Below are 14,642 nucleotides of genomic sequence, written 5' to 3'. Positions count from 1 at the left end.
TACAGTCAAGGATACATACACATATGCACACATTCTCACACAGACTGTTCATGCTTTGTTCAGTTCCAATATGCAAGAATTTAAGTTACCATAGTTTAGTTAAAATAACAGCCTAACAAAATGGTTCAAATTTCAGTTTCCATGATGTACTAACTATAACTGCATAAACAAACTTTAGTTTAGAAATTATTATATAACTAATAGATGTGAATCATGATCAGTAACTAATCATGTTAATTCTTTCAAAGTCTGTCACTGATTGGTCAGGGCACATCTGCTATTCAATTCATGAGCACAGGAAAGCATACAGTTATGTTGTCTCTTTGTCTCCAGTGAAAAACCCTATGTGACATTTTATAAAAACAGACACATGAGGGGAATCATCAAAAAAAAAAAAAAGTACGGGGGTGTTGGGGTGGCTCAGTCGGTTAAATGTCTGACTCTGATTTCAGCTCAGGTCATGATCTCACGTTCGTGGCATCAAGCTCCACATCAGGCTCTGTGCTGAGCATGAAGCCTGCTTGAGATTCTCATTCTCTCTCTCTCTGCCCCTCTCCCCAGCTTGTGCTCTCTCTCTCTCTCAAAATAAATAAACATCAAAGAAAAAAAAAAAAGAAACCTTAAAAAAAAAATTGCAACAAAGAAATGAAAGTGATAATGCTGAAACTGAAATTAATTTAGAACGTCAGTAAAGTTACAGAAGGAACAACTGACTCTGGGAATACTGACACTGACACTGTTCAAGAGATTAGATACACAGCCTGAAGAACTTCCTGAAAGTGAAATTCGTTGACATAATTGAAGAAAGTTGTTGAGATTAAAAGGATGAAGATATCCAACAGAAAGTGATGATGGCAAAAACTTCACATTTGAGGAACTCTCAGAGATATTTCAAAGAATTAAACACACAAAGTATAAAATGTTGAAAGCTGATCCAAATTTAGAAAGGAACATGACAGTTCACCAAGGCACAGAAAAGATGCTCATTCACCAGCATAAATTACAGGAGAAGGAGGTGGCAAGCACTGTTTAAACTATTCTTTGTAAGTTTGAAAAAAAAAAAAAAAAAAAAACCACCAACAAGAAAACCAAACCACTTTCAGGGCACCTGGTTGGTTCAGTCAGTGGAGTGTGTGACTCTTGATCATGGGGTTGTGGGTTTGAGTTCCGTGTTGGGTATAGAGATTACTTAAAAATAAAATCTTGAAAAAACAAAAACCAAAAAGATGAAAAACAAACCACTTCCATTCTCAATGTTTCCAGTGCTTTATACTGTATTATGTAAATACTTTTATTATCTTCCATTTTGCTAAACATTAAGGACTCATAGCTTTTTTTTAAATTATCACTTTTTTAAAGTAATCTCTACACCCAATGTGGTGCTCAAACTTATGCCCCTGAGATCAAGAGTCACATGCTCTACTGAGAGCCAGCCAGGCGCCCCTAATGACTGATCATTTTTAAAAGTTTTGATGAAACAAATAGATAAATACAAGTTTTGACAAGATTTTTTTCCTTTTTAAAGGCTTTTATTTATATATTTTTTAAAAGCTTATTTATTTTGAGAGAGAGAGAGCATGAGCAAGCAGGGGAAGGGCAGAGAAAGAGAGAGAATCCCAAGCAGGCTCCATGCTGCCAGTGTGGAGCTGGACACAGCGCTCAAACCATGAGATCATGACCTGAGCCTAAATTAAGAGTTGGCTGCTTAATGGACTGAGCCACCTAGGTGCCTCTGGACAAGATTTAAAAAAAAAAAAAAATTTTTTTTAATGTTTATTTATTTTTGACAGAGAGAGAGAGAGAGAGAGAGAGAAAGACAGAGCATGAGCGGGGAAGGGGCAGAGCGAGAGGGAGACACAGAATCCGAAGCAGGCTCTAGGCTCTGAGCTGTCAGCACAGGGCTCGATGCTGGGCTCGGTCACAGACCGAGAGATCATGACCTGAGCCGAAGTCAGACGCTCAACCGACTGAGCCACCCAGGTGCCCCTGTCTCCTGACAAGATTTTTAAAGGTCATAAAACAATCCTAATCATTCTCACTGCTTATGAAGACTGTTTTGCATGCACATTTTTATCATCTTGGACTACATGTAAAGCAAAGACTATATGTGTGCCTGCACACACATACACAAAATTATAGTTCAAGTTGGATCAAGAGCCATGTGAAGCCCGAGTACTTGTTCATCTGAAGTTTGTTCAGGGATATGTGATCAAAAGATTTTAACTGATTAAAAAATTCAAGAAAAAATTCATATAATCCAGAGGATGCACACATCAGATGCACACATCATAAGAGAAAATAAGGACGAATGAACTAAAATCTTCCCATAAGGTTCATATGAACTATTTTAAGAGAGTATGGATAAGTTATTTCTTAGATGAACTTAAGCATCCCAAAGAGTTTTTTGCTCTGCTTCAAATACTTTTCTTTCTATAAAGACATACATAGAGAAAGAATATAACTTTCGTCACATTTGAAAAGTAGGTATTTTGCTTATTTACAGTTTTCTGTTAGCATTAGGAAAAGTGTGTTTATTAAAAGGCTAAAATACTATTTCCACAACAACTGACATTGAAGTAAAAAAATATTAAAAAACAGAGTGAAAATCTTATTACTTTGATATGAAAAACTATACAACAAGCCACAAAAGGGTGTTAGCATAAGCCTCCTTTTACATTTTGTTTTATTTTTACTTTTAAGTAGGCTTCACACCCAATGTGGGTATAAGTTTAAACCCATGACCCAAGTTTAAGAGTCCCATGTTCTACTGACTGAGCCAGCCAGGTGTCCTAGCCCCTGTTTATCTTTTAAATTTAAAAATTCTTTTTCATAAGCCCCTTTTCTTTTTTTTTTTAATTTTTTTTAATGTTTGTTTATTTTTGAGACAGAGACAGAGCATGAACAGGGGAGGAGCAGAGAGAGAGGGAGACACAGAATCTGAAACAGGCTCCAGGCTCTGAGCTGTCAGCACAGAGCCCGACGCGGGGCTCGAACTCATGGACCGTGAGATCATGACCTGAGCCAAAGTCGGACGCTTAACCGACCAAGCCACCCAGGCGCCCCCATAAGCCCCTTTTTCAATCTTGATGAAGAAATTAGATTTCATAATAATATATTAGCAAGACTTGAAATTTTGAGAAAATTATCTTTGTTATTTTTTTGTTTTACCTGTGTTGAACCTACCCCTTCGAAGACTCCCACTGTCAGTCCGAACTTCTTTGACCCTTGGATGCATTAGAGGAGACATCGGCATCATAGGAAGGTGTCCCTGTACATTTCCCCCATTTCCTGTTTCAAAGTTATTTGGGAATATAACCTGTAAAAAATAAAAACCTCTTGCTTTACATATAGATAAACCTACTGATGAAAACTTCTAACAGAAAAATGAGAAAAAAGTCTTCTTCAACTGTTTTATTTCCCTTCTTTCTTCTTCACAAAATAGAACTTGCATAAAGTGCTCAATAGTTTGTGTTGTTACACATATCTCACTTAATTTTATAATTTATCTCAAGTTTATTGACCACTTCTAGAAGTAAACTGATGAGGTAGGCACCATCTGTTTCCACTTAAGGATGACAAAATACAGGCTTAAAATATGAAATTTGCCTGAGGGCAATTACTATTTTTTAAGTTTATATTTTTTTAAATGTTTGTTTATTTATTTTGGTAGGGGGCAGAGAGAGGGAGAGAGAAAGAGAGAATCTCAAACAAGCTCCACACTGTCAGCACAGAGCCCAGTGCTGGGCTTGAACTCATGAACCGTGAGATCATGACCTGAGCTGAAATCAAGAGTTGGATGCTTAACCAACTGGGCCACCACAGGCACCACTAAAGTTTATTTTTTATTTATTTTGAGGGGGAGAGAGAGAGAGAAAACAGGAGTGGAGGAGGGACAGAGAGAGAGGGAAAGAGAGAATCCCAAGCAGACACCGTGCTTTCAGTGCAGAGCCTGACGTGGGGCTCAATCTCATGAACCATGAGATCATGACCTGAGCTGAAACTACGAGTCAGGCACTTAACCAACTAAGCCACCCAGGTGCCCCAAGGACAACTACTATTAAGTAACAGAGCAAGGGCTTCAACCCAAATCCTCTTTCTTCAAGTTCATTGCCTTTTTTCACTTTCCCAAGAGATTCTACAATGGAAGTATTGATGAATACTAAAGATTACACAGTTAATCATAGTTTGTTGCAAAAAACCAAAGATACATGGAAGAGAGATTTCAAGAAATCATTTTCTTTTCAGTTCTTCCTGGTCTTGGATAGTCCTTCCAGTAGTGTGGAATTAGGGAAAAATTCACCAGGTTTCATGAAGTATAAGACACAGAAAAGCAAAGAAAGATGAAAAGACAAGAATTACGAAAGAGTAACACAGAGGTAAAGGAGAAAAAACTCAGTTTCTCACATGATACTAAACTGTGAAATGTGTGGCTTGTGTGTATTAGGCACAAATTTCTGATTTTTTAAATTCTAAATACTACTAATGAAAACCATTTAATTTTTTACATAGACATTTGAAAAATTAAATATGATAAAATTAGTGGTTTCTTAGATATGACTTCCAAAAGCACAAGAAACGAAAAAAATAAACAGGACAGTATCAAAATTAAAAACTTTGTGTTCTAAAAGACTTGATCAAGAAATTCATGGCAACCCATGAAATGAAAGGCAAATTTTAAAAATCCTATTAACAGATAAGGGAGTCATATTTACAATATATAAAGGATTCCTATAATTCAATAATAAAAAGACAAATAACCCAATTAAAAAACGGCAAAGGATTTGAATAGATATTTCTCCAAAGGAGATACACAAATGGCCAATAAGCACATGAAAAGATGCTGCACATCATTAGCCAACAGGGAAATGTAAATAAAAACCGTAACGAAATATCACTTTATGTCTACTAATGGCTCGAATAAAAAAGATAAGTGTCAGGGAAGAAAAAACAAAGGTAAGTTTTACAGAAGATGTGAAGAAACTGGAATGTTCATACACTGATGGTAGGAATGTTAAATGGTGCAGCCACTTTCAAAAGAGTGTGATGGTTTCCCCAAACTGGAGGTACACAGCTGGAGGTACACATGACCCAGCAATTCTATTCCTAGAAATGTACCTAAGAAAAATAAAGACATGTCCATACAAAACTTGTGTGTGAACGGTGATAGCAGCATTATTCATAAAAGCCAAAAGGCAGAAACAACCCAAATGTTTATCAATTGATAAATGGATGAACAAAATGATATATTCAAATGACAGAGTATCATTAAGCCATAAAAAGCAATGAAGTGCTAATATATCCTGTAACGTGGACGAACCTTGAAAACATAATGGTAAGTGAAAGAAGCCAGACACAAAGGACCACATATCATGTGCTTCCACATATTTGAAATGTCCAGAATACACAAATTAATAAAGACAGAAGTGGATTAAGGTTGCTTAGGGCTAAGGAGAAGAAGGTGGGTGAGGAAAGTGACAGCTAAATGATACAGTTTCTTGTTGAGGTGATGGATATGTTCCAAAATTGACTGAGGTGATGGGTGCACCTATCCTTGAACGTACTAAACACTAAATTGTATGTTTAAAAACAATTTTTTTTAATGTTTATTCATTTCCTGAGAGAGGGAGACAGAGTGTGAGCAGGGGAGGAGCAGGGAGGAGGGAGACAAAGAATCCGAAGCAGGCTCCAGGCTCTGAGCTGTCAGCATAGAGTCCAATGTGGGGCTCGAACCCATGGACCGCGAGATCATGACCTGAGTTGAAGTTGGACACTTAACTGAGTGAGCCACCCAGGCACCCCATAAAGCTATTATTTTTTAAAATGACAGGATCATCAGCCTTGCCCTGACTCACCTCTTCACAGGTAGGAACTTTGTTTCCTGAAGCCTGGAGAGCCTCCCACAGTGCAGAATCGTGACTCCACGCTAAACTCTCTAAAATCTGTTCTTCGATGCTGTTCAGGTGTTTCACCATGTCCCTGGAAAGTCCCTCCTCTGAGCGGATAACCACCTCAATAACCTGGTAAAGAGAAAATTGAAAAGGTAATATAGGTAGTCTTAGTCATTTCTAGGCTTTCATGTATGACTAGCTTTGGTCTTATAAGGACACAGAACTAATGATATTATTGAACTATGATTCAATGGCTGATCGATATATTTTAATTTAAAAGGACTTCTTAAGATGTCCAAAATACTTTCACATACATTTCTGTTTTTCATGTTTTCTTTTACACATGGAGAAATGAGGCAATGATAGGTAGAAACTGGTCAACCAAGGCCAATAGTGGAAGTCGGGTCTTGGGTTCTGAGTCCAGTGCTATTTTGAATTTACTCTCTTCTCAGACAATTCTTACCAATAGATCAAGAGAATAGATGAATAATATATTTAAAAGGAATTCTGCTTATATTATATAATTCTATTTTAATAAGGGTAAATTCTAGAACAAAGTCTGTAGGTATATACACAAAAATATTAAGTGATTATTATTTATAATTAAGATTATATTGTATGGTTTTAATATTCACATTTATATGTACTTTCCTGTTTTTCTTCAAGGAGGCTATATTATTTATGTGGTTGAAGAACAAAGGCATTTAACTTCTTGAATGAAAAAAGGATGCTACAAATAAAAATGAATTGCTATCAGATAAGGTCAAAACCAACATTGTCCTTGAATAAAATTACTTATATTTCCTAACAGAAAATCTGAAAACACACATCAAAAGTATCAGAAGCAATTTTCCCTAAGACACTAAAAAAATATTTAAATCCCACTCAGCAATTCAAATGGATAAGCTTTTAATGATCTTCCGTTACTTGAGACATATTTTAGGTATAAAAATTGAACTCTTCAAATTAACTTTTCTATAAATACTTTGAAAATAGCACATACAGCAAAATATTAACTAAATCATACCAATAAGGGTAATGTAGTAGCATCAGTCTTAAATTCGGATACTAGGTAACATTAAATGTTACTGTAGTTGTGACCCTTATGTTGTGTAAGAAAAAGATTAATAAAATAGTTCTAGCAGGAAAAAAAAAAAAAAAAAAAAAGCTAAGTAAGACTGATCCACACTGAATTAGTTCAAATTTAAGGAAGGAGCACAATCTTTTATTTCAGCTTCATTAGCTAAACCATAACCACAAACCATTTTATACCTTTTCTTTCTCCTGGGGAAAAGAGCTTTTCTTCTTCATTATGCATCTGTTTAATAGGATTATGATTTCCATTTATAAATATGGAAAATTCAAAGCTAACTACTTAATTCCTGGTCACATTTGCAAGTCAGTGAAGGAAAAAGGACTGCAGTTTGAGACTGGCTGAATTTACTAATATCCTCATCCTTTCCCTTTTGTTTTTGATTCCACCCAAAGGACTAAAATGTTTTCAGAATACCTCTGGAAATATTTCCCAGACATCATTACAGCCTGTAACTTTAACACTAAGATAAACAGAATGTTTATGAGGTGCACCATATCATAACTTTGCTCTCATCTCACCTTATAAAAATAAAATGGTTGTAAATTGAGAACTTCAATAATCCAGGGGAAAGTACGAGGTGAGCTATAGGCAAAGAGCACAATTTCCAAACAACAGGCCATCAAGGAACGATGAAATATATCCTGCTCTAAAAGAACCTTGGAGAACAGAAAAACTGCAGTTTAATATTTCTCAGCAATTTCAGCCTTTGCCATTCTATAAAGACTATAGAAACAAGATAAAATAATGTGTACATTATATTATACCAGATTATCAAAGATAATAATGTGAGCTCTCAAACTGGTAAAGAGTTTTGTTATAACATATAATGTTGCTCAATGGTAGATTTTAAATTTAAATGAGGCATACACAACAATCTGCTTTGAAATAATAAAACAGTCAATATTCTCATCAAGAGGAAGCATTAGGATCGGTTCCATTTTTTTTTTTTTTTTGTTCCGTTTGTTTTTAAATGCCAGTTTTACAACAACTATTTTGTTAACATAAAGATTGTTAATCAGGGGTGCCTGGGTGGTTCAGTTAAGAGTCAGACTCTCGGTTTTAGCTCAGGTCATGATCTCACGGCTTTGTGGGTTCAAGCCCTACACCGGACTCTGCGCTGGCAGTGCAGAACCAGTTTGGGATTCTCTCTCTCTCTCTCTCTCTCTGTCCCTCCCCCACTTGCACTGTCTCTGTCTCTCTCAAAATAAACAAATAAACTTAATAAAAAAATATTTGTTAATCAAAACACTAAAATCAAAGGTATTATGTCACAGCTAAGACTTAAAAAAGGTCAGAGAAATAATTTACTAAGAAGATAAAAGTCGTGTTGACCATTAAGACTTTTTTTTGAGTTTAAGATTTAACAAAATTTTCAGTTTTAAAAAGTGTTTGTTGCCATCCTTCTTTTAAATATCACTCCAAATCAACAAAAAGGATAAGAAACAGAAACTCCTTGGATAAAACTAGAAGTCAGCTGTAACTGCAAATTAGAATACATGAAAACTGAAAGTGGATGGAAGGATGACAAATTACTCAGTAGAAAGTAGGATGGTCAAACATAAGGGCCTGAAGAGAGACACTTAGACCTAATTAATTTGCTCCATGCAACCTGGGGAAAACATAGCAACTGAAGGGACAGGAGGAATGGAAAGTAGGGGCTAGGTTGGGGCTGACACGAATGGATGATTTGAAAGTCTGTAGTAGTTAGAACTCCTCAGGTCCCCATTCAACTCCTACTCTAATGAAGCAGATGATAGGCCTCTAGTCTGTCCCAACAGGGATCTGGAGAATTATTCTAAGACTGAACTAGGGAGACTCAGAGCTTGAGAACACCAGACATAGAAGAAACTGTGGTTTTAGGCAAAAGTCTGCAGACTGCATTGTGAGATCAAGTTTCCCTTTCTTGCTCTGTTCAGTAACACCAACACTCAGCAAAAAATTAGCAGATACTTCTTTACAGAAACTGAAATATTCCAGAAGAATCTTAAAGACACCAAATGTTGAGAGTCTCTAATACTACATGATTATATGAGACTGTTGGGTTTATATTCCTATTTTTGCCAACAAAGCTTTAAAAAAATTTTTTTAATGTTTTTTTATTTATTTTTTGAGACACACACACAGTGCAAGTGGGAGAGGGGCAGAAAGCAAGGGAGACACAGAGTCGGAAGCAGGCTCCAGGCTCCGAGCTGTCAGCACAGAGCCTGATACGGAGCTCGAACCCACAAACTGTGTGTGAGATCATGACCTGAGCTGAAGTCGGATGCCCAACCAACTAAGCCACCCAGGCGCCCCAACAAAGCTTTGAACCAAACTGTTCAGTTACCATAAGGGTTTATTAATGTCCCATTTTTAGTGCCTCATTTAAATGTAAGTGGATATCCAAGAACAATCCAACAATATAAGGAAATCTTCCCACTGGAAGACAAAAATTAAAACAAAGAGAAAAAAGGGGCACCTCGCTGGCTCAGTCGGTTGTTCTCAGCGTTGTAAGTTGGAGCCCATGTTGGGTGGAGGCGTTACTTAAAATAAAATCTTTAAGGGGTATCTGGGTAGCTCAGTTGGTTAAGTGTCCGACTCTTGATGTCGGTTGGTTCAGGTCACGATCTCAAGGTCATGGGATTGAGCCTTGGGTTTGCACAAATCTCTTGGGATTCTCTCTCCCTCCCTCTCTTCTGCCTCTTCCCTACTCGTGCTCTCTCTCTAAATAAATAAATAAACTTTAAATATCCCAGGGTCATGGATTGAGCCCCACGTCGGATTCTGTGTTGAGGGTGCAGCCTGCTTGGGATTCTTTCTCCCCCTCTGCCCCTCTCCCCAGCTCACACACACTCTCTCTCTAAAAAATAAAACAAAACAAAACAAAACAAAACAAAACAAAAATAAAATAAAATAAAATAAAATAAAATAAAGCCTTTATGCAGAGTTTTAAAAAAGGGCCTTAAGGCTTTTACATTTTGTTTGAACTGTAAAATGTCTATACCAGTGGACTGTGAAGATATGCATATATAACGTAATGCTTAGAGTAACCACTAAAACATAATCCATACAAAGAATAACAGTCTAAAAAATGTTCAAGCAGGGGTGCCTGGCTGGCTCAGTCAGTAGAGCATGCAACTCTTGATCTCACGGTCATGAGTTCAAGCCCTATGTTGGGCATAGAGCTTAATAAACAAATAGGGGCACCTGGGTGGCTCAGTCGGTTAAGTGTCCAACTCCGGCTCAGGTCAGGATTTCACAGTTCGTGAGTTCAAGCCCTGCGTTGGGCTCTGTGCTGACAACTCAGAGCCTGAAGCCCACTTCAGATTCTGTGTCTCCCTCTCTCTCTGCCCCTCCCCAACTTGTGCTCTATCTCTGTCTCTCAAAAATAAATAAATGTTAAAAAAAATTTTTTAAAACAAATAAAAAATGTTCAGGTAATCAAGAGGAAGATGGGGGGAAAAAAACAAACAAAACACCAAAGAGTACAAACAGAAAACAAGAAATAAAATGGCAGACATATGCCCTAACAGATCAATAATTAAATGTTAAGTCTGAATTTACTGATTTAAAGAGACTGAGATGAAAAAATGTGACTCAATTACATGCTGCCTATAAGAAATTTACCTCAAAGATAATGATACATGTAGCTTGAAAATAAAAGGATAGAGAGGTGCCTGGGTGGCTCAGTCAGTTAAGCAATTGAATCTTGATTTCGTCTCAGCTCACGATCTTAGGGTTTGTGAGATTGAGCCCTGCACTGGGCTCCATCCTGACAGCACAGAGCATGCTTGGGATTCCCTCCCCCTCCCTATCCCTCCCCTGCTCAAGTGCGCTTGAGCGCATTCTCTCTCTCTCAAAATAAATTAATAAACTTAAAAAAAAAAAGGATGTAAAAAGACATACCATGCAAACAATCAAAAGCAGGAGTGGCTATATATGAACAAAAGATAAGACTTTGGAACAATTAACGGCTTCAGAGAGGACATTATCTCATGATAAAAGGGAAGAAGACATAGCAATCTTCAATGTGTATATATCAAACAGCAGAGCTTCAAAATATATGAATAAAAAATAACCTGATAGAACTGAAAGGAGAGGGGTGCCTGGCTGGCTCAGTCAGTAGATTACCTGATCTTGGAGTTGTGAGTCTGAGCCCCACACTGGGTAGGGAGATTACTTAAAAATAAAATCTGAAAAAAAAAGGAAAGAACTGAAAGGAGAAATAGATAAATCTACAATTATATCTGGAGACTTCAATACTGCTCTCAACAACTGATAGAGCCAGACAGAAAATGAACAAGGATACAGAAGAAGTCAACACCACCACAATTAATACTATAGAACTGACATTTACAGAACACTCTACCCAACAACAGCAGAATACACTAGGGGTCATAAAATGAACCTTAACAAATTAAAAAAAAAATTGAACTCATAAAGAGTGTGAGTAGAATGAGCATTACTACAAAAGGGTAGCATGAGGGAGATTGTTGTAATAACAGAACAATTCAGTATCTTGATTTTGGTGGTAGTAGCATTAATCTACAAGTGATGCAATGGTAAGGAGGAAGATACATACATTGTTCCAATATTAATTTCCTAGTTTTGATATTACACTATGTAAAATGTAGCCACTGGGGGCAACTGACTACATAGGACCTCTCTGTACTACTTTTGTAATTTTCTGTGAATCTATAATTATTTCAAAATAAAAAGTTGAAAATTTACTTCTTTCTCAGGAAGCTATGGAACCATATGCTCTATCAAATATTAAGATAAATCACAAAAGAGAAAGCCATGAAATCCAGGAAAAAGGTGGACCAACACAAGAGAGAGATGAACATTTCCAGAATGAAAACTAAAAGAAATTTTATTACATTAGTTATGCTGCACCCCTAGACATCAACCTGTTGCTAGTGGAACTGAAAGTCAGAGGACTCCAAGAGTGACAAGAAAGAGGAGGAGGAGGAAACTGAAAGATGATATTAACAGCTTTGAGTTTTTATAAACAGTATGTATATATGCACGTGTGTACATATGTATGTATTTACTTATGTATTTATGGTAAGCTCTATGCCCAACATGGGGCTTAAACTCACCACCCTAAGATCAAGAGTCACATACTCTGTGAACTGAGCCAGCCATGTACCCCAACAACTTTGACTTTTTTGAAAAATTCCTTTAAATAGCCATTGGAAAGAGTGGTCAGACTTATCAAATGATCAAAGGACACAAAGCAATTTCTTAACAAGCCACTCACAGTTTATTCCTCAAAAATTCCTGGGAGGTATGAGCAAATATCTTAATTATCAGTCGGGTTAATAGTTGGGGGAGGGGGGTGACTCATTATTAGCTAGCTGGGAATGAAAGGACCTGAAGGGAAAGGATACTAATGATGTACCGGAGATGAATTTCATGTACTTTACATTTCTACCTAGAGGTGGCCAGGTCTAGATGTGCAAAACACAACTAAGGCCAACTAGCAAGTCATACTGGCTAAGTTTGCTATTAACTGCTGATGCCCACAACACCCTTAGAGCCTCTCAATACCCTGTTTTAAGGCTTAGGAGTTTTGAACCTTACCAGTGGCTGGGAGAATGGATTTACTTACTGACATGTCCATTCCATGAAGTCTTCGTGTTTCCTGAACCATTACAGTCTCTAATATTTTATAATACAAAATTTCCGCAAGTTTTAGTCTGTTTACAGCAAAGTCTAGGGAGGGGAATAAAAGGGAAAATATTTGCTACTGAAATGTTAACTGTTAAGCACTGAAGGACAAAACTTATATAAGCTTAAATCTTATACATTAAGAATAGCAAGGAAGGAAAAAATTTAATTTCTACTTTTTTAGGGCCAATCTATCTACTTTCAATGCTGTGTCAACTTTAGTTTTGTCTTCTTACCTATGTGCGATCCCGGCTGCTCATCTGTTGATTGAGTATAGTGTTGGCAGAAAGTCTCTCCTATTCCTTTCACTATTTTCATAATGTTTTCCATAGGATTACGCATACAAGATCTATAAAATAGAAGAGGAACCTAATTACCAGGAAAAAAACCCAGACTACCAACATTTCTTCAAGAATTAATTTGGTTTTAGTGACCACAGTTTTATTCCCAACTGTAAATCTAGATATGTTAAAAGCATGTTTCAAATAAATCTACAGCTTTTAAACAAAATCATCTGGCATACTGTTTTGGAATTTCAACATTAGCAGTGTCAATATTATCTCTTTTGTTCTTCTATTTATATGACATTTTAGAAAAGGCCAAATTATAGGGATAAAGATATATCCGTATTTGCCAGTGGGTGGGGATGACACAGGGGTTGACTAAAAGGGGCATAAATTTTAGGGGCTAATGAAATTGTTAAAAGGATGACTCCTATTGTGAATTATATAAATTTATATATATATATTATATATTATATATATTATTATATATTATATATAACATATATAATATATATTGTATATATTATATAATATAAAAATTTATATAAAATATACATAACATATACTATATATAATATATACTATATATATAATATATATAATATGTATATGTAATGTATATATAAATTTATATAAAATTATATAAATTTATATATATTTTGACATATAAATTATACTCCAATAAACCTGATTTAAGAAAAATAGAGGCTATAGCAGTATTTATGTATATATTACACATACATATTGTAATATGTAATATAATTTACTATATATTTATATATATTACATAATTATATATTATAAATAATTATAATTATAAACATAATTATATTATAAATGCAATATATTATTATAATTATATTATAATTGTATAATTATAAATGTTGAAATTCCAAATTTAATTCCAAATGTAATTATAATTTTAAATACATATATTTATAATTATATATATTAATATATAAAATATACTTATGTAAATATAAATATAATGTTGAAATTTCAGACTTAATTCCTAACATAATTATGATTTTAAATACATATATTTATAATTATATATATTAATATATAAAAATATACTTACATAAGTAAATATAAAGTTGAAATTCCAAATTATAATTATATTATAAATATATTATTATAATTATAAACATTACACATTATAATTATATATAATTGTAATAATATATTATATTACATATTATTTTAATTATACATTATATAATCATACAACTATACAGTTATATATATTATATATATAATATATAATAGGCCATATTATAGGGATAAAAAATAAATCAGTATTTGCCAGTGGGTGGGAATGACACAGGGGTTGACTAAAACGGGGCATACATTTTGGGGGCTAATGGAATTGTTCTACATCTTGATTGTGATGGTGGTGGTTACATAACTATGCATTTGTCAAATTTCATACAACTATACAGTTAAAAGGATGACTCCTATTGCATATAAATTATACTCCAATAAACCTGATTTAAAGAAAAATAGAGGCTATAGCAGTATTCATATATATATTATATATAATATATATATAAATTATATATAATATATATATAATAGATACAGTTGATCCTTCAACAAGACGAGTTTGAAGTGTGCAGGTCCACCTATAAGTGGATTTTTTTCAATATAGTACAGTATTGCAAATGTATTTTCTCTTTATGGTTTTTTTGTAAATTTTTTTAATGTTTATATTTGAGAGAC

The 14,642-nt window shown here is 34.9% G+C and overlaps 1 protein-coding gene across 4 annotated transcripts in view; it reads right to left on the bottom strand.

Moving 5' to 3' along the window:
* RBL1 (RB transcriptional corepressor like 1) overlaps window positions 1-14,642 on the bottom strand; it is a 64,494-nt gene that overhangs the window by 29,944 nt on the left and 19,908 nt on the right. For 3 of the 4 annotated variants that reach the window (XM_015535515.2, XM_042980451.1, XM_042980450.1), the window contains exons 10-14: window positions 12,873-12,985; window positions 12,578-12,681; window positions 7,503-7,640; window positions 5,853-6,017; window positions 3,169-3,316 (exon numbers count right to left, since the gene is read on the bottom strand). In XM_015535515.2, coding sequence (XP_015391001.2) covers window positions 3,169-3,316; window positions 5,853-6,017; window positions 7,503-7,640; window positions 12,578-12,681; window positions 12,873-12,985 — 668 coding nt within the window. The remainder of the gene's footprint in view (window positions 1-3,168; window positions 3,317-5,852; window positions 6,018-7,502; window positions 7,641-12,577; window positions 12,682-12,872; window positions 12,986-14,642) is intronic. The other variant, XM_007077696.3, reaches the window with a different exon arrangement.

This window comes from Panthera tigris, chromosome A3 (assembly GCF_018350195.1).
Source record: "Panthera tigris isolate Pti1 chromosome A3, P.tigris_Pti1_mat1.1, whole genome shotgun sequence".
In the NCBI taxonomy this organism is placed as follows: domain Eukaryota; kingdom Metazoa; phylum Chordata; class Mammalia; order Carnivora; family Felidae; genus Panthera; species Panthera tigris.
The sequence above is the reverse complement of the archived record's forward strand: the minus strand, read 5'-3'. Positions and strand labels throughout refer to the sequence as shown.